Source organism: Gorilla gorilla, chromosome 15 (assembly GCF_029281585.2).
Source record: "Gorilla gorilla gorilla isolate KB3781 chromosome 15, NHGRI_mGorGor1-v2.1_pri, whole genome shotgun sequence".
Taxonomy (NCBI): domain Eukaryota; kingdom Metazoa; phylum Chordata; class Mammalia; order Primates; family Hominidae; genus Gorilla; species Gorilla gorilla.
In genome coordinates this window covers 118,814,686-118,838,731 of record NC_073239.2, presented here as the reverse complement: position 1 = coordinate 118,838,731, position 24,046 = coordinate 118,814,686, and the positions used below count along the sequence as shown (strand labels likewise).

At 42.8% G+C, this 24,046-nt stretch overlaps 1 protein-coding gene across 11 annotated transcripts in view; it reads right to left on the bottom strand.

Moving 5' to 3' along the window:
* Positions 1-24,046, bottom strand: part of PPP2R5C (protein phosphatase 2 regulatory subunit B'gamma) — a 166,988-nt gene that overhangs the window by 57,205 nt on the left and 85,737 nt on the right. For all 11 annotated transcript variants that reach the window (XM_019009823.4, XM_019009821.4, XM_019009822.3 and 8 more), the window contains one exon: positions 13,831-14,030. In XM_019009823.4, the coding sequence (XP_018865368.1) occupies positions 13,831-14,030 (200 nt within the window). The remainder of the gene's footprint in view (positions 1-13,830; positions 14,031-24,046) is intronic.

Sequence of the window (24,046 nt, the reverse complement as noted above, 5' to 3'; positions counted from 1 at the left end):
CCCCTGGAGAATATTCTGTAGATAACAAGCTGATTTTAAAATTTATATGGAAAGGTAAAATAACTAGAATAGCCAAAACAATTTTCAAAAAGAAGAAAGAGGTTATAGCAGAGTCACACAACCTGATCTCAAAATTTACTATCAAGTACTGTACTGAAGACAGTGTGAGACTGGCAAACAGAGATACACAAACACGCAACAGGACAGAGTCCAGAAGAGGACTCACAACATGCTCAACTGATTTTTGACAAAGGAACAAAAGCAGTTCAATGGATATTCATCAGTCTTTTCAACAAACAGAACAATTGGAAATCCATACGCCAAAGAATGAACTGCAGACAAAATGGATCACAGACCTATGTGTAAAATGTGAAACGATGAAGAAAATATAGGAGAAAAATCTTTGTGAGCTTAGGTTTGGCAGACTTCTTAGATATGCTACCAAAAGCACTACTGATAAAGGACAAATCCTAAGTTGGACTTTATCTCAATTAAACATTTTTGCTCTGTACAAGACACTTAAGAAAAAAAAAAAAAGACAAGCTACAGACTGAGAGAAAATATTTGCAAATCATGTATCTCGCAAAAAATCTGTACCCAGATATGTAAAGAAGTCTCAAAACTCAAAACTCAAAAAACAAAAACAAAAAGCCCAATTGAAAAACAGGCAAACGATTGGAACAGACAATTCACCAATGAAGATATACAAACGACAAAAAGTGCAGGGAAAAAATGCTTGGGCCAGGTGTGGTGGCTCACGCCTGGAATCCCAGCACTTTCATAGGCTGAGGCAGGGGGATCACTTGAGCTCAGGAGTTCGAGACCAGCTTGGGCAACTCAGTGAGACCTTGTCTCTACTAAAAATACAAAAATGGGGTGGGTGTGGTGGTGGGCGCTTGCAGTCCCAGCTACTCAGGAGGCTGAGGTGAGAGGATCACCTGAGCCTGGGAGGTGGAGGCTGCAGTGAGCCATGATTGAGCCACTGCACTCCAGCCTGGCTGGCAGAGCGAGACCCTGTCTCCAAAAAACAAACAAACAAACAAACAAGCCTGGCATAATTAGTCATTAAGGAAATGCAAATTAAAATCAAAATGAGATAAAAGGACTGATGACACCAAATATTGACAAAGATACGGGAGGCATGAGAACTCACGCACCGTTGGGGGAATCACACGGGGCAGCCACTTTGGAAAACGGTTTGGCAGTTCCTTAGAAAGCTCAACACACACTTACCATTCACCTAGCAATTGCATCCCTATGTGTTTACCCAAGTTAAATAAAAGCTTATGTCTAAAATTGGTATGTAAGTATTTATAAAAGTTTTATTGCTCCAAATAAAACTGGAAACACCTCAAATATCCCTCCATAGGAAATGGATAAGCAAATGGTGTTACTTTTATATAATGAGACAACACTGAGAAGGAAAAGGAACAAACTGTGTGACAACATGGACGAATGTCCAATGCATCAAGCTAAGCGAAAGAAGCTAGACCCAAAGGCTATACACTGAATCCATGTCTATGGAGTTTCCATTCTGGAAAAGACAAAATGATGTGATAGAGAACAGACTAGTGAGGGGCAGAGAGAAAGGAAGCGGAAGGCTCTGACTACAAAGTGGGCATAAAGCCATGTTTCTGGAGGCTGAAGAAACTGTTCTTCTACTTGGGAGGCTGAGGCAGAAGAATCACTTGAACACGGGAGGCGGAGGTTGCAGTGAGCTGATATCGTGCCACTGCACTCCAGCCTGGGCAACAGAGACTCCGTCTCAAAAACAAACAAACGAACAAACAAACAAACAAAAAACAAAAGAAACTGTTCTATATCCTGACTGTGGTGGGGAAGACGTGACTATACACATTTATCAAAGTTCCGAGAACTGGCCACAAGAAAGAGTGAATTTCAGCATATGTAAATAAAAAATTAATTTAAAAAAAGTTATGGAAAGATATTCACTAGGTCATAAGTTCCCAAAACTTCTTGGTTCACAATGCCCTTGGTGTCTTAGTAATTTCTTCACTGCACCCCTAGACCAAAAGAAATACCTAACAACTTTGGACATCTGAAAACACCCAGCTTTACTGAGATATAATTTATATACAATTAACTGTACATATTTAAAGTGTACAATTTGATATTTAACATATGCATATATCTGTGAAACAATCATATAATCAGATAATGAACATACTCATCATCCCAAAAGTTTCTCAGCAGCCTTCTGAAAATACAATAAACATGAATTGGCTGATTGGAGGTAGAGATGGGTAGAACTGGGGAGGGGTGAAGCAGGAAAAAGATTAACTTTTTAAAATGCTTTCGTATTTGTTTCATTTGTTATCACATAAGCATGTATTTCTTTTATAATTTAAAAACATCAGAGGAAAATCTCAAAATCGTAAGAACAAACCTCTAAAAAACAGCTTACTGATATTTAAAGTAGAAAAATCATTCTCTGGGTTTCAAAAAGTACTTGGGAATGCATGATTTAAATCCCCACTTGAAATAACTTTGACTGCAACTCCATTGGTCAATGTACTATCCCTTTTAATTCAACACATTCTTTCCTCTCCCAAACTATCATCACCCTTATAGCAAGTAAAACTTTCCAGAACACACTGTAAATATCAGCTATAAAAATAGAAGAAGGAACGTGCCCCACATCAGTCCCTAAGTGAAGCACAGGACACCCATCTGGGGGTGCAGGGTGTGAGACCTCCCCCAGGACCCGGCCAACAGATCCTAAGAACACTCTCATGCCCATAAAACGTGTAAGTCAACATCAAATCACTTACAGACAGTGCGGATTAAAATAATGTGATCAGCTAGTTTTCCCTGGAAACCAACAAGAGTCCTGATAAAAACAGTTCTACTATTACACACAGATAGCTTGTTTTTATTTTATCTTTTTAATTAATTAATTAATTTTTGGGTGGAATCTTGCTCTGTCGCCCAGGCTGGAGTGCAGTGGCGCAATCTTGGCTCACTGCAACCTCCACCTCCAGGGTTCCAGCAATCCTTCTGCCTCAGCCTCCCGAGTAGCTGGGACTACAGATGCCCGCCACCATGCCTGGCTGATTTTCATATTTTTAGTAGAGATGAGGTTACACCATACTGGTCAGGCTGGTCTCCAGCTCCTGACCTCAGGTGATCCACCTGCCTCGGCTTCCCAAAGTGCTGGGATTACAGACATGAGCTACCGTGCCTGGCCGCTTGTTTTTATTTTTAAGAAAGAAAAATATCTTTACTGGTTTTTGATGATGACAAATGTGGTACATAATTATTAATTTTTTTTTTTGAGGCAGAGTCTTGCTCTGTTGCCCAGGTAGGAGTGCAGTGGCACAATCATACCTCATTGCAGCCTTAAGCTCCTGAGCTCAAACAAGCCTCCCGCCTCAGCCCCAAGTAGCTAGGCATATAGGTGCAGGCATGCGCCACCACACCCAGCTATTAAAAAACTTTCTCTTTCTTCTTGCTTTCTTTTTTTTTTTTTTTGACAGAGTCTCGCTCTGTCGCCCAGGCTGGAGTATAGTTGCATGATCTCAGCTTACTGCAACCTCTGCCTCCTTGGTTCAAGCAATTCTCCTGCCTCAGCCTCCCAAGTAGCTGAGATTACAGGCATGCGCCACCACGCCTGGCTAATTTTTATAATTTTAGTAGAGACAGGGTTCCACCACATTGGCCAGGCTGGTCTTGAACTCCTAACTTCAGGTGATTTGTCCGCTTCAGCCTCCCAAAGTGCTGGAATTACAGGTGTGAGCCACCGTGCCTGGCCTAAAAAAATTTTTTTTGTAGACACAAGGTCTTGCTACGTTGCCCAGGCTGGTATCCAACTCCTGATCTCAAGTGATCCTCCTGCCCTGGCCTCCCAAAGTTGGATTATAGGCATGAGCCACTGTGCCTGGCCCATTTTGAATTTTTTTTAAAATTACAAAAGTGTATAGTAAAAGGGAAAAATTAATACCACCCAAAGACACCTACTATTAACAGTTTGTACTATATTCCTTCAGCTTTATTTTTTATTTATTTATTTTTCTGAGACGGACTCTCGCTCTGTCCGTCAGGTTGGAGTGCAGTAGCGTGATCTTGGCTCATTGCAACCTCCGCCTCCAGGGTTTAAGCGATTCTCCTGCCTCAGCCTCCCAAGTAGCTGGGATTACAGGTGTGCAACACCATGTCCAGCTAATTTTTGTATTTTTAGTAGAGATGGGGTTTCACCATGTTGGCGAGGCCTTCAGCTTTATTTTAAAAATCTATCGATAAAATGGAACCAAATCAATCTGTGGTGTGGATGGTGCCACAGGGCTGGGTCACCGTACTCTGTAGAGTATTTCACAAGTTACTTTCTCTCCCTAAGTTTGATTTTATTTTCATGAATTTATTTATATGTTACAAACATGAAATCATACTTCAGACCATGTATTTTTAATCTTCCAATCACCATTTAAACTAATCTAACTAACTCTCTATGAAGTAGTTCCACAGCATGATAACTTTCTAAATAAGAAAATAAAGGCGGGCGCCGGCTCACGCCAGTAATCCCAGTACTCTGGGAGGCTGAGGTGGGCAGATCACCTGAGATCAGGAGTTTGAGATCATCCTGGCCAACATGGTGAAACCCTGTCTCTATTAAAAATACAAAAATTAGCTGGGTGTGGGGGCGCATGCCTGTAATCCCAGCTACTTGGGAGGCTGAGGCAGGAGAATTACTTGAACCTGGGAGATTGCAGTGAGCCGAGATTACGCCACTGCACTCCAGCCTGGAGACAGAGAAAGACTCTGTCTCAAAAAAAAGTTAAGTAACCTCAAGGTATCAGAGTCTAGAGCAAGAATTAGAAATAAGTCCCGTACGAATATGAAGAAAGAAGGCTGCATTGAGGCGTCCCCCTGGTAAGCATTCTGAGAAATCTTGGAGGCGTGTCCCTTTCTGGCCACTTCCGAGGACACTGATAACTTTGTCACGGGGGCTGCCCAAGCTTTCCATGTGTTCCCCTTTCATCCTAGCTGCTCTGTGAGGCAGAAGCATTACAGCTATTTGTCTGCAGCAGACAGAACCAAGCTTGCAGAACCAAGCCGTTCACCTAAAGTAGCACAGTTAGCAGATTAAAGTTGGGTACAGATCCGACCGTTTCATCTGCCCAGAGAAGCACACAACTCCCTCCCTTCTGGGGAATTCCTGCTCCTTGACTCTGTCGCATGGTTTGGTGGGCACGTGACCCAGTCTGAGTCGCGACCACAGTACCCCATCTCCCTAGTTACGGCAATGGGATCAAGGGCAGGTAGGAGACAGGAGGCATCAGGCCTCTTCTGGCAAGCCAGCAAGGGCCATGCTTTCCTCTGTCATCATAGAGGGATGCCCCAAAGAAGGAAGGCTGCATACAGAGAGCAGGCACATGGGACACGGAAGGAAAAGCTGTCCCTGTGAGTCTGTGGACTAAGTGTGAGTGACCCAGTGTCTGCCTGGTAAACTCCCTTGTGAGTGTAAACAACAGTGAATTCGGTGTCTGCCCCCGTTAACCCAAAGAGCTCTAAATAATGTTAACAGATGAGACCCACCTCAGGCCTTTCCTACACCAGAGCCCATGCTCTTTCCCCTGAACCAGCATTCCACTTGCTCAAGTCAGAAACCTGCGCGTTGGTTCCTCTCCCCAGGAATCTCAATCAAATCCACCCCGAATCGTGTTTCTACCTTCTTAACATCTCTGCATTTGCCCATTTCTCTCTGCCATCAAAGCCGCTTGGCTCATTCCACTTCTCTCCTGAAATGCCGCAGCAGATGTTGAGCTGGTCCCTTCATGCGTCATTCTGACACCCATTCCCACCTATTCTTCACACTGCAGCCGGAGCAAACGGGGTGGTCCCAGCTCTCCCACCCGACCTCAGGTCCTCGGGTTCCATCAAGCTCCCCAGGACCCAGACTCCAGCCCACCCAATCGGGAGCTCCAGGCTTGGCTCAAACCCAAACACGTCTTACTTTCTCTAGTCTTTGGGCTTTGGAGGAGCTCTTCCTTCTGCTGGGAACACTCCCCTCCCCTTCCCTCCTCTATATTGCTTTCACTGAGCCAGCTAGTCCTGAAGCATTGGCCGCTGGTGTAGAGGCCACTTCTCTGGGGCGCCCTGGCAAGGGGTTAGGCCTCCTATGCCTGTGCTCTTACCAGACCTTACACTGACCGCCACCGCAGTCCTTGGCCCTCGTATCATAACGTCTGCTGCCTCTTCTTGTCTCCCAGACCAGTAAGGGTGGATGCCACATAGGTAGAGACTGTATTATTTTATTCCTTGGGGTAGCCCCAAGAGGTAGCATGGTGTCTGCAATACACATTTCTTGCATGATTGAGTGAGTACACCAGGTTGCCTTCTCAGTGGTCCAGCACAATAGATTTGGATATTTCTGGAGAGGTCTACTCTAATGCGAAGTACTTCTGAGTCATCCGACTCATTCAATCACCAATCCAAGCAATTCCTTTTCTGATCTTCACGTTATTTTCATCTGTGACTGTTAAGACGAGTCTTAATGCCTAAGTCTATGCAGAAAACCTCATATTGAATGAATATTTATTGAGTCTATAAAAGGCAGTGTGCTGAATTCAGTGGAAGAAATGCAAGAGTATAACAAGTTGTTCTCTGGGGGAACTGACGATCCAAAGATGGGACAACGCAGGACAATTATTCAAAACAGTTATTAAAGTTTTGGCTTGCCTGAGGATGACCTGGAGAACAGTGAAAACACACAGCACTGCAACACACCCCCAGAGAGTCCACAGGTCTAGGGTGGGACCCAAAGAATCTGCATTTCTTTTTTTTTGAGACAGAGTCTCACTCTGTGGCGCCCAGGCTGGAGTGCAGTGGTGCGATCTCGGCTCACTGCAACCTCCTACTCCCAGGTTCAAGTGATTCTTCTGCCTCAGTCTTCCAAGTACCTGGGATTACAGGCGCCTGCCACCACGCCCAGCTAATTTTTTGTATTTTTAGTAGAGGCGGGGTCTCACCATGTTGGCCAGGCTGGTTTAGAACTCCCAACCTCACATGATCCACCAGCCTTGGACTCCCAAAGTGCTGGGATTACAGGTGAGCCACCGTACCTGGCCAAGAATCTGCATTTCTAACAAGCCTAAAGGCTGTTGTTGAAGCTGCAGCCTTTGAGTGGCACTGTTTTAGAAAAGTAGCTCTGAAACTTTTTGGTCTCAGGCCCCTACTAAACTCCTCAAAACGGTTGCAAATCCTAAAGAACTTTTGTTTACAAGAATTATATCTATCGATATTGGCCATATTAGAAATTAAACCAGAGAAATTTAAAAAAAAAATCCCAACTTGGGAGGCTGGGGCAGGATGATTACTAGAGGCCAGGAGTTCAAGACCAACTCAGGAAACATAGCCAGACTCCATGTCTTTTTTTTTTTTGAGAAGGAGTCTCGCTCTGTTGCCCAGGATGGAGTGCAGTGGCTCAATCTCGGCTTGCTACAACCTCCGCCTTCCAAGTTCAAGCGATTCTCCTGCCTCAGACCCCCAAGTAGCTGGGATTACAAGTGTGCGCCACCAAACCCAGCTAATTTTTGTATTTTTAGTAGAGACAGGGTTTCACCATGTTGGCCAGGCTGGTCTTGAACTCCTGACCTCAGGTGATCCGCCCGCCTTGGCCTCCCAAAGTGTTGGGATTACAGGCATGAGCCACTGCGCCTGGCCCAGACTCCATCTCTTAAAAAAAAAATTAGCCAGTTGTGGTGGCACACACTTGCAGTGTAGACTCAGCTACTTGTGAGGCTGAGGCAGGGGGAGGGGGAGGATTGCTTGAGCCCAGGAGTTTGAGTCTGCAGTGAGTAATGACCATGCCACCGCACTCTAGTCTGGGCAACAGAGCAAGACCTCATCTAAAAAAAAAATAAAAATAAAAATAAAAAATCCATCATGTCTTAGTGTAAATGACATGTATTTATGAATAACTATATTTTCCAGAACAAATTAAGTGAGCAAAGTGGCACTGTTTTACATTTCTGTAAATCTCTTTAATGTCTGTTTTAATAGAAAAATGCTAGATTATCATATCTGCTTCTGTGTTCAGAATGTTTAGGTTGAAATATAGGATGAAAGTCTGGTCTCACACAGACAACGTAGTTGACAAGGGAGGAGTATCTATCTAATAGTGTTTTTAGGTCATTGTCTACATCAAAACTCAACCAGTAGTAGTTTATTAGGGTTGAGCTCCTGCATGGGTGCTGAAACCTTATCAATGAGGGTCTATACTCTCAACATTCAAATCCAATGCTGGATCGTGCACTCTGAATGGCTCTCTTGCCACAAATGACTCTGTAACCTTTACCGGTCATTTGGAAAATACTTGTTCATTGAGTTAGGTGGCTCTTCCAAGTGGTGACTCACTTCATCATATCTATTAAAAATCCCGCTCATTCCCATCACCACTGAGCTCAGCAGGAGTGTCTGCAGCATTGGGAGGCTGAAGCTCAGGTGCATACAAATTTTCCAAAATTGAAAATTTCTGGCTGGGTGCGATAGTTCATGCCTATAATCCCAGCACTTTGGGAGGCTGAGGCGTGTGGATTGCTTGAGCACAGGAGTTCGAGACCAGCCTGGCCAATAGAGTGGAGACCCCGTTGTCTACAAAAAAATTTAAAAAATCAGCTGGGTATGGTGGTGCAAGCCTGTGGTCCCAGCTACTCAGGAGGCTGAGGTGGGAGGATCACTCAAGCCCAGAAGCTCGAGGCTGCAGTGGGCTATGACTGTGCCACTGCACTCCGCCTGGGCAACAGAGCGAGACTGCATCTCTAAAAACAAAATGAAACAAAACTTCCCTAGAAAGCTCACATTTTATCACTGACAACAAACTCTGTCAGTTATTTTCCTTAAAGTGACTTTCTCATTTTGCTTATTTTTTCAGAAGATGCCTGCCAAATATTCAAAGTCTGAATAACTGGTTTGTCTGTCAGTTTTCAGGTAAAAATGGTGTTCCATGAAAACAGCAGCAAGTTCGGCTGGCAGCTCCATCACACAAGCGCTCTCCCTCCTGACTGGCACCGGCAGCAGAAGAGCTTTATGAAACCTTCACATTTCATCATAGAGTCCTAAGACCATGTGTGCACAAGGGTCATGAAATAATACAATTAATCTATTCTATTGTTTCATTTAGACCACTAAGTGAAACTGGCCGTTTCTGTTTCTACTGGGGTGTGTGGTTGTCAGCTTGGTGCCATCACTGTGCTTCTTGCTAAGGTGCGCGATGTTGTACCCACTACCGCTTCTGCACCATCGGTACAAATTTCAACACAGTGAAAAGTCAATTAAAGTCTTAGCAGTATGATGGAAATAGTTCTAACATCACAGGCCCTCCGAAATGCTCTCAAGGAGACCAGGTATCTGTGATCCCCTGATTTGGATGAGAATCCTGATTTAGAAGATAAGAGACTCTACGTTTCCTAATTTGGGGTCTACTGTAGGCTCTAAGAGGCTTGAACCCTCTGAAATCATGTAAAAACTGCTAGATATGTCAAATTTTCATATTTTGAAAGGGTGCAACCCCTAACCTCAACTCTTTAGTTACTGTTAACAAAGCAGCTTTACTTTTACTACATTGAGTTTTTCAAAAGCTACAATTAGTTTTGCTACTGGTATTGTGACTATCAGAAGAAGGTCCATGCCCAAGAAACAGATTAACTAGATAATTTAATTGAAAAAACAGGTGGCTGATTATATTTAAATACGGCTGAAATTAATGATGGAGCTGGTATAACTTAGGCCTGGGAAACTGCACGCCAAGAACTGGCTCCCCTGGGAATGCTCCTCACCACCCGCATCTCTCTGAACCCAATAAGCCTTTTTATCTGGAAAAGAAAAGGGTCAAGCTAGATGACCAGCACGTTTCCATTAATTTCTAGGTCTGAAGTCTATGATGTATAAAAATACACAACACACAAGGAGACGCTCAACACAACTGGTTGTCGAGAAATGCACATCAAAACCACAATGAGGTACAACTCACACCCACTAGGACGGCTGTAATAAAACAGATCATAACAAGTGTTGAGGATATGGAGAAACTGGAACTCCCGTACACTGCTAAAACAAACGTAAAATGGTGCAGCCACTGTGAAAACGGTCTGGTAGTTCTTCAAAACGTTAAAGTTACCATATGACCCAGCGACTCTACTCCTAGGTATATGCCCAAGAGATATGAAAACACACGTTCATACAAAAGCTTGCGTATCAATGTTCACAACAGTCATTCATAACAGCCCCCAAAAGGAAATAATATAGTGTCCATCAACAGATACGTGGATAAATAAAACGTAGTATATCTGTATGATGGAATATTATGGGGCAATAAAAAGGCATGAGGTACTGGCGCGTGGATGAACCTTGAGAACATTATGCTAAGTGAAGGAAGGCCGACACCAAAGGGTACATATTCTGTAATTCCACTTACATGAAATGTCCACAACAGGCAAATCCATAGAGAGGAAAAGTCAATCAGTGGTTGCTCAGGGCTAGGGGTAGGTGAGGGAGGAGGGAACAATGGCAGTGACTATTAATGAGTACAGGATTTCTTTTTGAGGGGATGAAACGGTTCTAAAACCAGATGTGATACTGGCTGTACAATTCCATATTCATATTAAAAATCACTGACTCATACACTTTAAATGGGTGAATTCTAGGCTATGTGAATAATACCTCAATAGATCTGTTTTAAAAAAACCATCTAGCAGTCCAGTCTAATAAGCAGGATATTTAAGAGTAGCAGCATCAGGAGTACAACAACTATAAAGCTTTGGATTCTTCAAAAAAAAAAAAAGTGGAAATTAATGTCTCTAAAACTGTTATGACCAAAATACACACACCCCCATCCCCAATAAGAAACAAAGAGAACAACAGGCATGGCTAAAGGCTGCTTAAGTGTTGAGCACACAGGGGCTCTAAGCTGCAGAGCTTCTCATCAGACGTGAACCACAAAGAGGCCCAGGCTTTTGCTGCCTGACACACCAGGCCCAGGCACTGCTTGGGACAGAGGCCTTGTACTGGTTGCTTAAATTCTTGATAAGAGGGTCACAAACCAAGGGCAGGCACCACCCCACCGCCTGTGTTCTTCCTTCTTTCACTATACTTCTCATCAATGCCCTCTAGCTACAGAACAAAACAACAACAAAACCAAAAATCCAATCTGTCCCCATCCCCTATTCTACCTCCAGATCCAGACAAACAAGGGGTAGGGAAAGGCTATGTTCCCTTCTGAACTTAGAGCAGAAAGGAAAGAAAATGTCCCCTGCTCTCACAGTGACCACAGACAAGCATCTCATGTGTGCCCATCTTCACGGGACAGTCTAATTCATCACCCAGTTTCCACTCTGCGCCTTCTTCCCGCCCATGTGGGCATAAGGCAGAAATCACATTCCCAGTCTTGCAACCCTATCTATTTCATCTGGATTACTTTTATTCACGGCATTACCGTAATCTAAAATGAAAATTATTGGTTGGCTTATTTTATGGTTGTCTCCCACGTGAAAATGAAAGCTTTAGGTGAAAATGAAAGCTTTAGGAGGGCAGAAGTCTTGTTCGCCATTCTATTTCCTCACCCCAAAACGTGCCTGGCCCATGGTGGATGCTCAGTGTCTGCTTACTGCTTAGGGAGCCCAGGGGCTGGCAACGCTCTGGAGCCCAGAGCGAGGTTTGGGTGGGAAACAAGTTAATACAGCAGGAGGAGAATCAAGTTAGGAAACAATTATGACAGGGAGAGGAGAGGCAATGATGACTTAATCTATAAAAACAGCCTGAAGGGCTTTTAAGTATCCTAAGTGGTGCCAGTAACCCACACTGCTACTGTGAAATACAAACGAGAGGCGGTTTCAAGCAGTCGGGAGCACACTCGGTTCAAGGGCGGGCATTTGACCTGAATCAGGCCAGCGGGAGTCTTGTCATTCTTTGTAGATTCTTCCCTCTTAGGTTAAAGAGTGGGAATCAGAGACTTTCTTAAACATAGGAAAATCTTCCACACGTGTAAACTTAATATAGAATTTATATACTTATAAATCTAACATACAGTAAAATAAAATGAACACATAATAAGGAAGCATTAAGCAACACGGGGAAATGAAATAGTCAATATATGATGTAGGGAGAAATAATTTTTCAATAATTTTAGAAGAAAATAAATTTAAAAGAAAATGAAGTTCTATCCCTAACCCACATCACAAAAAAAAAAAACAAAACAAAACACAAACAAACAAAAAAACTGGAATGCTCCTAACACAAAGAAATGATCAACGCTTGAGGTGATGGAAACCCCAATTACCCTGATTTGATCATTATGGATTCTATGCTTCTACCTAAATATCACATATACTCCATAAATATGTACAACTATTACATATCCATACCTAAAAGAAAAAAAGATTATAAAATGTAATGCGCAAAACAAAATTATGAAAGTAATAGGAGAAAATATTAGAGATTTTTATGATTCTGGGGCTAGAGTGGGCCTCCCAAGTAATTGAGAGTTAAAATTAATGAAAGAAAAAAGCTATTCCCCAAGTGTCATTAGTCTGAACAGGTAAGGTTTTAGGGTATATATTCTCTGCTCAGTTTATGCCTATTACTCTTCTTCAGGCACAAGTCTGGGACAGGAACCTGCATGGCCTTTGCAGTCCTTAGGCCGACTACACGGTAGCCATGCCAGTGAATTCTGAACTTTAAGAGTTAAAAACAACAAGTTAAAACAATCAAGTTGATCTCAACCTCTGACACAGTAGACTGAACTGCAACAAAGAACATTACTTTCATCTTTTTCCAAAGCAAACATACCAAAGAAGGAAATAAAAGTATTTTAGGTCAAGACGTCCAGTCAATTCTGAAATATATAGCTTTGGAAAAAAAAATCAGTAACTTAACAAAGAGTTCAATGAAAATTGGACTTAACATTTTACACTAAGCCACACTGACTCCCCAATAAGTGTGTGTGTGTGGGGTACTAGTTTCAAAGGCAGATAAAATATCAACAATTCAAGAAAAATCAACAGAAAACTGGATTTCAGTGTCAAACAATGAATTTTGGTAATGGCACTGAATGAAGTGTTTCCAGGTGGTACTGACTGAGGAATGGGCTGTAAAGTATGACACTTCAGAGGACTGAGATCTGGGGGCTGAATAAAACCAACAGTGAACTAACTGCAGAATGATAAGACTATCTCAGCCAGTCAGGACATACTGTCATTGATAGAGGAATGACAGAGGAAGCACTGACAGAGGAAGGCCTTCTCAGCCAATCAGCATGGGCTGTCCTGATCCTAGCACTGACAGGTGGCGGCCTTCTCAGCCAATCAGCATGGGCTGTCCTGATCCCAGCACTGACAGGTGGAGGCCTTCTCAGCTAATCAGCATGAACTATTCTGATGCCAGCTTGGTTCTGTCAATATTTCAACTCCATCCCATCATTAGAATTTTTCTGCACATGGATGGACAAAATGTTTACTTCTGAACTATAAAAAGGCACTAGTATATTAATGTTAAATATGTTTTAAAAAAATTTAAAGAAGATAAAATAATAAATAGAAAGACAAATTCTAACATTTCTACCCCATAGGGTAGTTGTGAGGATTAAATGAGTTAATAAATGCAAAGCACTTAGACTGGTCCCTAGAAGGCAACTGACTTCCCTTCCTATTATTATCATTACAATCCAGGATACAAAGAAAATTTTCATTCTTCAAGTACAACTACAAATTCTGGAACAGGAGGATTCTTCTCCTGGGTAGCACTGTGTTAGGCTCAGAGATCTTGGCCTGTCCTGTTTAATCAGAACTGGGACACACTGGTTAAACTGTAATCACTTACCATATGGACTACTTCTGGGTAAATAGGCTCTGTGATCACATTCCGATTATGGGTGATATATTCTACCATTTCACTTAAAGCAGCTCGTTTTACTTCCTTCCACTTTAGGTCACTTAGTGGATCAGAAACGAAGTCAAAGAGGACGCAACACTGACGTAACTTCTGGATAAAAAGCTTCTCTTGATCAGCAGGAGGAACATCTGAAAAGCAGAAAGCAAAGTGTATTGATCACAAAAGTGCTTAACCCAAAGTTATTGTGAAACACATTTAAGCTTTCTGCTATTTTTATTTTGAATAGAGATTCAAGAAAAAAGGAGATGGGGTGGGGTAAACAAAGGCTAAATATTCCTTAAAGAAAATAAAACGAAAAAACCCAGCTAGTCGCTGGTCATATTATATGTTTGGTACGAGGAAGTTTTTATGCTTTTTAACTCTTTCAAACCATGTTGAGAGCACTGTTAGAAATAAACTCCATCTACATGTGTTCATTCAACAAATACTCTCTGAGCAGCAATGATCACAGGCACCGTGCTGGGCAGTGGAATGAGAGGCAACCAGTAAGGTCCATGTCTGGGGAAAGGGCGTGGACACATTGACACCAGGTGATATCTGCAGAATTTAGGTTCAGGCAGGGTAAAAAAGACCAGAGGGGGAAGGATGCCTCCTTATGTCTGCCTATAGGCCCTCAGCTTACAACATGGGAAGGGCAGGTGGTTGTCCACGCTTGCTAGATGACAGAGCAACTGGCATCAGTCCAAAGATGTAACAGTCCAAACTGACTGTTAACTTCCAAACATTCAAAGAGTTAGCACCTTAGAGCCCCACCAAGCACACTGCATTTCCCTCATCCTGGTCTACAGTCAAGGCTTATCACACATGACGACTGACGTTAATGATGACGGCAATTCAGAAACAGCAATAACGATAACTATTACTTAGTGAGTGCTTACCTGGGCCAGACATCATCCTAAAAACTTTACACATATTGACACTTTCTTGCCATTTAATCTTTATAACAGCACAACAGACATAAAGAAAGAGGTTTAGAAAATCACTCAGTGCTGGCAAGTGAATGAAGCTAAATTCAAACCAAGCTCTGAATGACAGTCCAGTATTCTGCGAAGTCTGGAAAACTTCTGTCTGCCACCGTGAGCGTGACATTTTCCCTGGGCTGAAGAGGAGATCAGTGATGACACGAATAAACGGGACTGACTGACATACATCCTGAAATGTGTCAAAGATTTGCAAAATGTTTTAGGAGATTTGCATAACTCGGTGAACAAGTATTTTCCAAATGATGAATAAATAGTGTTAACACCATTCAAGGGCAAAAGAGCCATTCAAAGTACAAAGTAGACCACTTGATTTAATGGAATAAAATTTACAGACGGCTTTCACTGATATGGTTTCAGATTCCACATTACAGATTCCTTTAAGAAACTACCCATACTAACTTTTGGTGTAATATCAAAGCAAATGTCCACAACTACCTGAAAAGGCTACTAAAATACTCCTCCCTTCCCAACCACATTTTCCCAAACTTCCACCAAAGCAACATATGGCAACAGACCGAATGCAGAAGCGGAAAGGGGAATCCTTGTCTTAATGTCTCCTATTAAGCTAGACATTGCAGAGATTTGCAAAAATATAAAACTATGCCACTCTTACCACCAAATTAGTTTTTGTTTTAGAAAACATGGGTATTTTCTTTCTTTCTTTTAGAGACAGAGTCTCACTCTGTTGCCCAGGCTGGAATGCACTGGTGTGATCTTGGCTTACTGCAACCTCCGCCTCCTGGGTTCAAATGATTCTTGTGCCTCAGCCTCCCCAGTAATTGGGACCACAGACGTGTGCCACCACACCCAGCTAATTTTCATATTTTTAGTAGAGACGGGGTTTCACCATGTTGGCCAGGCTGGTCTCGAGCTCCTGGCCTCAAGTGATCCACTTGCCTTGGCCTCCCAAAGTGCTGGGATTACAGGTGTGAGCCAATGCACCTGGCCAACGTGGCTAGATCATTTAAATATGTGTTATTTCTGTTAAAATGTAATATGTTTATTATATTTTAATAAATTAATAAATACATGTTTAAAAATTTCTCCAGTTTAATTTCAAATAGGTCAGTAGCAATAGCTAAATTCACATAAAGAGTGCTCTTTCGGGTCCTGCAGAGTTTTTTTAGGAGCACTGGGGTCCTGAGACCCACTGCCCCATGCCAGCCTCGCTCCAGGGAGTGTCCTGCGGGCGGCGGGTGTTGCTGCTTTCCTGCAGCTCCTGTGCTTCCTCTGGGGCCGAGCATTTCCACACTCCTCTTGCCCTTCCCTGCCCCTACTGTCAACTTCCTGTTGAGGTTTCTTCTACAAGGGCTTTCCTTACTGCCTAGGTAAGATGTATGACTCTGAGCAAGTCATCTGGCACTTGTTAGTGCTTTAAACAGTTAGCTATCTGCTTAGTACCTCTTACTCCCAACTAGATGCTTTTTGAGGGTAGGTGCCATGTGACTACGTCTTCTAGTTCTCTATATGCCCAAAGGCCCAACATTGACTCTTGCAAATAACAAGCACACAGACTCTGCTGTCTGAGCAGACCCATTCTGTAGGAAGCTACGGTTTCCCTGTTTCTTACACTGCACTCAGAGATCAGAAGCACACACGCAAGGCCATGGGAGTGGGGTGTACTGCCTGTAGGATCCTAAAACACCATGAGAACAAAAATTTTATTCCTAAATACTCTGAGAACTCAGTGGCTGTGCAACTATTTGAAACAAGTAACTGTCATTACAACGTTCAGGACTCTTCACATTCAGATATCCAGTCTTTTTCGATGAAAAAGGTTCATTTTTGGAATTACCTCTTTGCTTGCCTTCAATTCTCATCAATTCTACACCTTTGTTTGTACCCTAATTTGCCAGGATTACCTTAAATGAGCTCGTGTGTGTTGTCGCAGCCTGTGTATTTGGAGCTGTTTGGCATTCTCACATTCTTGGCACTACAGAGAACTGAGAGTCCACCGTTCTCCCTAAGAGCCACGCTATGCACAGCTTGGCTCCTAAGGAGTAGCCAGTTAAGTCCTTTAAGAACATGTCCTCGCTAAATCCTCCTAACAGCAGTTCAAGCCAGTGCCGTTACCCCGATCTAGAGGCGAGGACACAGGTATGAGAGCCAACACAGCTTGCCTAAGGCCACAGTGCTATGCAGTGGCAGATACGGACACGAGGGCCAAATGTACCCTTTTCAGGGAACTGAAACTCAAAAGGATGTTGGGATCATTCAGAGTGGAGTTAAATCACTCTTACATGGCTCAAAATGCCCTAAAAGCATCATTCGCTTTATAAACACTGCACAGTAACTGATACTCAGAATAAAAGACTAAGTTGTCATTCAAACACAAAAGCAAATTTATTACACTTAAGAAGGAAGAGCAGAGTAACACAGTTTTTAATAAAATTTCTATCCAAACTGTTCTAAAAGGCAAGTGAATTTCAATTCTTCTAGGCTTCCAGACAGGGTGTTTCTGTAGAATTTTTGCTTATAGACCATAAGCAGATATGCTTGTGATTATAATCTCATGAGCTCTTTTATTCATTTCTTTTTTTCATTTAAAAAATCTCATTTGACTATTTTTTTTTAAAAGAATTTTACTGTTTTTAAAAAAACCTGTAACAATGAATTGGGTAAAAAAGTAAAAAACTGCATCCTTGGGCCCTATCAAATATTTCCATTTTTTTTTTGAATGCAAGTTAATTTAACAACTTCTTCATCAACATATTTTAAAAATCTTATTTTCTGATGCGTTGACAGGACTGTACCACGGGGAAACAAAAATGGGTGGAGGCAGTGGAAGAATATGCTTCATACCTTTACGCATTCTGATTTGTAACAGTAAAGTGTTATTACAAATGCCTCATACTTGTATAGATCATTTTAGCTTTTCCCATTATTTAATTAATATGTTATTGTGAATTTGAGACAATTTCCAAATATTTCAAGATAAATCTCAATCATACCCCGGAGCAATATACATGGACATACTCATGCAAAACCCGTAGGGGGAGAGGAGAAAAGACCCAGGGCATCCAAAATGACAGAAAGAAGGTGGAGATAAGAATGTGCTACTCTGGCCAGGCGCGGTGGCTCACGCCTGTAATCCCAGCACTTTGGGAGGCCGAGGTGGGTGGATCATCTGAGGTCAGGAGTTCGAGACTAGCCTAGCCAACATGGTGAAACCCCATCTCTACTAAAAATACAAAATAATTAGCTGGGTGTGGTGGCAGGTGCCTGTAATGCCAGCTACTTGGGAGGCTGAGGCAAGAGAATCGCTTGAACCCGGGAGGCTGAGGTTGCAGTGAGCTGAGATCACACCACTGTATTCCCATCTGGGTGACAGAGCAAGACTCTGTCTCAAAAAAAAAAAAAAAAAAAAAAAAGAAAAAGAAAAAAAAGAATGTGCTATTCTTTAAAAAACGTATTTACTAAAGGGAAGCCTGTTATTAATCAGTGATAAATAGAGATATTTAACAAAGATCTCCTTTAAAGTAGGCGGGGAGCATTCCTGTCTAGCTTTATACATGCTCCTGGTCCCAACAGTCAGGGAGGTACAGAAATTGAATGCATTTCACTGGTCACTGATATCTAGAGTGCAGAGTGAGCCTGGGGGTTACTCAAGATTGGAACGTAGGAAGAAAACAGCAGGGTGTCTATTTATACTTTCTTCTACAAAGAACAAGAAATTACGACATACTAATATTCAACAGACAAATTTACACGCAGTGGAGGTGTGTGCTGGAGGTTGTTTTTGCTGCCAGGCAAGCGTGGACAGAAGAGTTTGGAGACCACTACTGGGCAGTGAAGGCTTTTGTAAATGAGTCCTAAACGGCGAATACCACAGCCAACCTCACCGATGTTGCTAGCAACATGTACCTCAATTACAGAAGGGAGTGAGAGCTGTGACATACATGCTTAGCCACCAAATCATAGAATATGAGGAAGTAAGGTTGAATTACTAAATTGTCACTATGCACCAAGAGGCATCATGTAAACTGTGGATAGGAAACTGATTGAAAAAAAGAAGCCAAGCCCACATTTACATGAAAAGTCTTGGTGGTCAAAAGAAATGCTCCAAGACACCATAAAGGACCAACTTTCAGCATGGCAGCTGCAGAAAGACAGCAGAACCAGGACTTTCTGCTGCACAGATGTTGGGGCCTTCCAAATAAGCATTACCCCGATGGAGCAAGGAGACACAGCTGCAAAAACTACCAGCCTAGACAGCGACAACTCAAAAGATACCCCAGAATGTGCAGGCTCACAAGGGTGGGAAGTACTTCCTGGTCACTCACGTAATATTCACTAAGCAGCTGAAGCAGTCAAGTTTCAAACACAGAGACCACAGCGTCATCAGGTCAAGCACCACCCTCAGCTTCCATGCACGTTTTTATTTTTTTCAACTAGAGACAGGGTCTCACTATGTTGCCCAGGCTGGAGTACAGTGGTATAATCCTGGCTCACTGCAACCTTGACCTTCCAGGCTCAAGCCATCCTCCTGCCCCAGGCCTCTGAGTAGCTGGGACTACAGGCATGCACCCACACCCAGCTAGTTTTTAAATTGTTTATAGAGACACAATCTCACTATGTTGGCCAAGGCTGGTCCTGAACTCCTGGGCTCAAGCGATCCTCCTGCCTCAGCCTCCCAAAAATGTTGGGATGACGGGCGTGAGCCACTACGCCAGCCCCACATGTACTCTTCCATGCAAGGTGCTCCCAGGGTCCTGGGGAGGTCTATGCAAGTGGCGAGCCCACAGACAAGAGATCTCACGCAAAACAGAAAGAAACGCTCAAGCTCTCGGAAAGGCAGGAGCCAACATTTAGCGACGGTGCCATCTTGTCTTTCAAATGTATTTATTCTTAGTACAAAACGAGTAGGAACAAAGTTGAACTAACAACTTGGGGCAAATTTGGGATTCATCATTAATATGTACTAAATTCCACTCCCCTCTATGTCCCAGATGAGGAAACTTATCAGAGGATGAGTTTCCCCCACCAAGTAAACAAAAGCTCAGCAGTACTATTTTGTTTTTAAAGATAATATTTACATGCCACTTTTTGAAATGACCATTTCTCCATGACTTCTAGTGTCTCCTCTGTCCTAGAGCAGTGTCTGTGCAGGCAGGGCTCTCTCTCTTCTTGGCCACTGCCTCATCCTGCACCACCTGGAGTCTGAGTTTCTAGAGCCCTAGAAGACTTACTGTCTGGTTGATTTCTGCGCCTGGTCCCTCCTCACGTTTTCACTGCTCATGGCCCTTTATATTTCCCATACAGATCTGGGGAGAACTTAAGAATTTGGCAGGATTGAGTCTTCCAATTCATGAACATGGACTGTTTCGCCAATTACTCAAGTTCTCTTGAAATGTCTCCCAATAAAGTCTTCTAATTTTCTTCTCAAAATGTGCAAAACATTAATTTTCGGATTTTATTCTTAGGTATTTGCTATGTTTTGATGTGATCGTCAATGGTATCTTTAAAAACATTTAATTTTCTAACTGCTGTTGCAATACAGAAAAAATGGTTTTTGAGTATCACTTTTACATGTAGCTATCTTGCTAAATCCCTCTGGTTTTCCTTTCATCTGCAAGTCCCCACATTGTTCTTCTCTTTCTTATCTACTGTGCTGACCAGGACCTCTGAGCAACGCTGAGGAGCAGTGAGAACGGCCCCTTGCACCCATCCCCGACTCAGAGGGGAGCTTTTACTAGCTAACCATTGATTTGATGCTTCCTCTAGCAGCCTGTGGATAACAGTTACCCGAGTAAGAAACAGACCTATGGATTCAATGCTATCCCAATCCATATCCCAACACACACTTCTGTGGAACTGAATACATGGATTCTAAAATGTATGTGGAAATGCAAGGGGTTAAGACTAACCAAGACACCCCTGAGAAGAACCAAGCTGGAGGACTTGCTGTTCCAGAAATCACGACTTCCTGTAAAGCTTCATGAATGAAAACAGCCAGGCTCTGTGCTGTCACACAGGCTCATGCATAAATCGACACCTGAGTTGTGACAGCAGCGGGTTGCAGAGGAGTGAGGAAAAGTCGGCCTTTCAACACGTTGTGTTGGGACAACTAGGTATACAGGGACAAAAAAGAAAGAAAAGAAAAGAACAAAGAAAGAAAGAAAGGAAGCAACTGGATCAAATTATATACATATATATTAAAAAAACAAACTCCTGGTGGGTTACAGACTTAAATCTGAAAGGCAAAACTCTAATGCTTTTAAAAAATAATATAGAAGAATGTCTTACATAGGGAAAGAAGTAGAGAAGGACTTCCTTAGACACAAAGCCAGTAATCGTTAAAAGACTGGTTGGTCTACATTGAAATTAAACATTTTCCTTCATCAAGACACCCACAAGGATGAAAAGGCAAGGCACAGGATAGAACTATTTGAATACATATAACCAACAGACTCATATCCAGAATATATAAACATGTCCAATAACTCAGTAAGAAAACTTCAGAGTACAAATAGAAAAATAAGAAAAAGTCTTAATCAGGTTCTTCACAAAATAGATCCAAATGGCTAACCACGTATGAAGGGCTCGTCACTCTCATTAATAACCACCAGAGAAATGCAAATTAAAACCAAATAGTGCCTCAAGGAGCTGCTTTGTGGCTGGAGCCCGAACACCACCCATGCGCGGGGCAGTGCGTTATCAGTCGTGTTGAGGATATACATGGCTGACAGCCAGGACAGCACTCCTGGCATAAAACCTCACGACACTCACATACACGTCCATCACAACCGAGGTAAAGGAATGTCCACAGCACACCGTCCTAACAGCTCAGACTAGAAACAACCAAATGCCCATCAGTGGTGGATTAGGTAACTGCAAATGCAGTCTATATAACATTCCAAAGCGATAGAGATGAATGAAATACAGCTATACACAATATGGATATGCCTTACAAAATACTGTTGCATCAAAGGGGCAGATAAGGAGGATTTCTTCAGTATAATTTCATTTATAGGAAGAAACAGGAATCCCTAAAACTATAAAAGACTTACAGGGGGCTTTTAGGGTGCCCAGCCTGAATGGTGGTTATGTGGGTATTTGCTTTATAATTATTCACTACACATTTGTTTCATATGCTTCTGTATGTGAGTTTTATTTCAAATAACAAAGGCTAAAGATACATGCATATGGCTAAAAAATGAAAATGGAAAGAACCTAGTGAGACGTGAGCCTCCTTCCACACACCCACCCTCTGGCCTCCCTCTCTTCTCCCAACTCCCGCTGTTGCCAATCGGGGTGTCCCTGGGCTGCTCCAGGGGTACACTCGGCTGCACGATCGTCAGCCATTTCCTGCGTGGTTTTAGATGCGTCAACACCGACGACCTCTAAACTCACCTGGATCTACCTGAGACCAGAAGACATACTCGCACTCACGAAATCCCAACAGTTTCTTTCTTTCTTTCTTTCTTTTTTTTTTTTTTTTGAGACAGAGTCTCGCTCTGTTGCCCAGGCTGGAGTGCAGTGGCGTGATCTTGGCTCTCAGCTTACTGCAACCTCCGCCTCCTGGGTTCAAGCGATTCTCCTGCCTCAGCCTCCTGAGTAGCTGGTACTATAGGTGCTCGCCACCACGCTTGGCTAATTTTTATATTTTTAGTAGAGATGGGGTTTCACCATATTGGCCAGGCTGGTCTCGAACCCCTGACCTTGTGATCCGCCTGCCTCGGCCTCCCAAAGTGCTGGGATTACAGGTATAAGCCACCACGCCCAGCCCCCCAACACACTTTCTAACGTTCCTCTACATAGTGTGTCATGCTGAAGAATTTAAGCTTCTAATTTTTTGATTGAAAAACTTTCCCAATTAAGATAAGGATCTAGGTGACCTCTAATTTTTTTCTATTTATATAAAGATTCTCTCTTAAAAGAAAGATCAGTAATTATGCTTGCAAATGGATAAAATAAAAACTGTGGTATGACGTGCTTATCAGATCTAAAGCATGGGTGGGGAGCAATTGGGATATAAGAACTAAAGTCTCAAGGCCGGGCACAGTGGCTCATGCCCGGCTCATGCCAGGCGCAGTGGCGCAGTAATCCCAGCACTTTGGGAGGCCGAGGAGGGCAGATCACGAAGTCAAGAGATTGAGACCATCCTGGCCAACATGGTGAAACCCCGTCTCTACTAAAAATACAAAAATTAGCTGGGTGTGGTGGCACGTGCCTGTAGTCCCAGCTACTCGGGAGGCTGAGGCAGGAGAATCGCTTGAACCCAGGAGGTGGAGGTTGCAGTGAGCCGAGATCACGCCACCATACTCCAGCCTCGCGATAGAGTGAGACTCCGTCTCAGAAAAAAAAAAAAAAAAAGAACTACAGTCTCAGAGCAGCCCCAACCATGAGGACACAGGCTGCATCACTAGGAAGTATTTCGCAAACGCATCCCATACATACACGCCAGGCACTGTGCTAGGCACTGATGATAGATACATCAAAACACAGTATCTGACCTAAAAGAAAACTACCAGAATATGGGAGGTGATGAATTCTGCTGGGAGACATGCGGATGAAGGCTCAGGGAGAACAGGAACCACAGCTGAGGAGAGGCTGCAGTTGCTGGGAAGGCACTGAAGTCCGCACTAAATGGGGAGACTGTCTAGAGGCACTCACTTGTCAATCACAGGGGCCTGAAGTTACAGGAGAGATTAATCAGGCTGCATTCTCCTGGAAAATCAATTTTCCTCAAAAGACAGTATCTTAAAAACGAGAACAACTGATTATAATTTACATACCCTACGTTAATCATACTGGATGCTTAATTATACATTTTCTCAGAGGAGGAACTTTGTGTTTTTACCATTTTTATCCTCAGCATCTAAAACTGGCCAGCACATGGTGGGACCACAGATGTTTGCTGAATGAACAGATCCATCTGAGGAAAACAAACTCAGGTAATTTAACTGAGAGGTACCATTTGAAATATATTTATATCAAAATAACGCCACCTGTATCAGAGTAGAATGCAACATCTACATAAACTTTTAAGATAAAACTCAGGTCTTCAAAGAAACTGCTCTTAGTAGGCATTTCTCTTCTGTGGAATCTCTGCAGTCAGAGGTGCTTTGATAGAAAAATCTAAAAAGTTCTGTGGGAAGAGAGATTTGAATCAGAGGATTTTTAAGCAGATGAGCGATCCAACTTGATCTCTGTTCAGG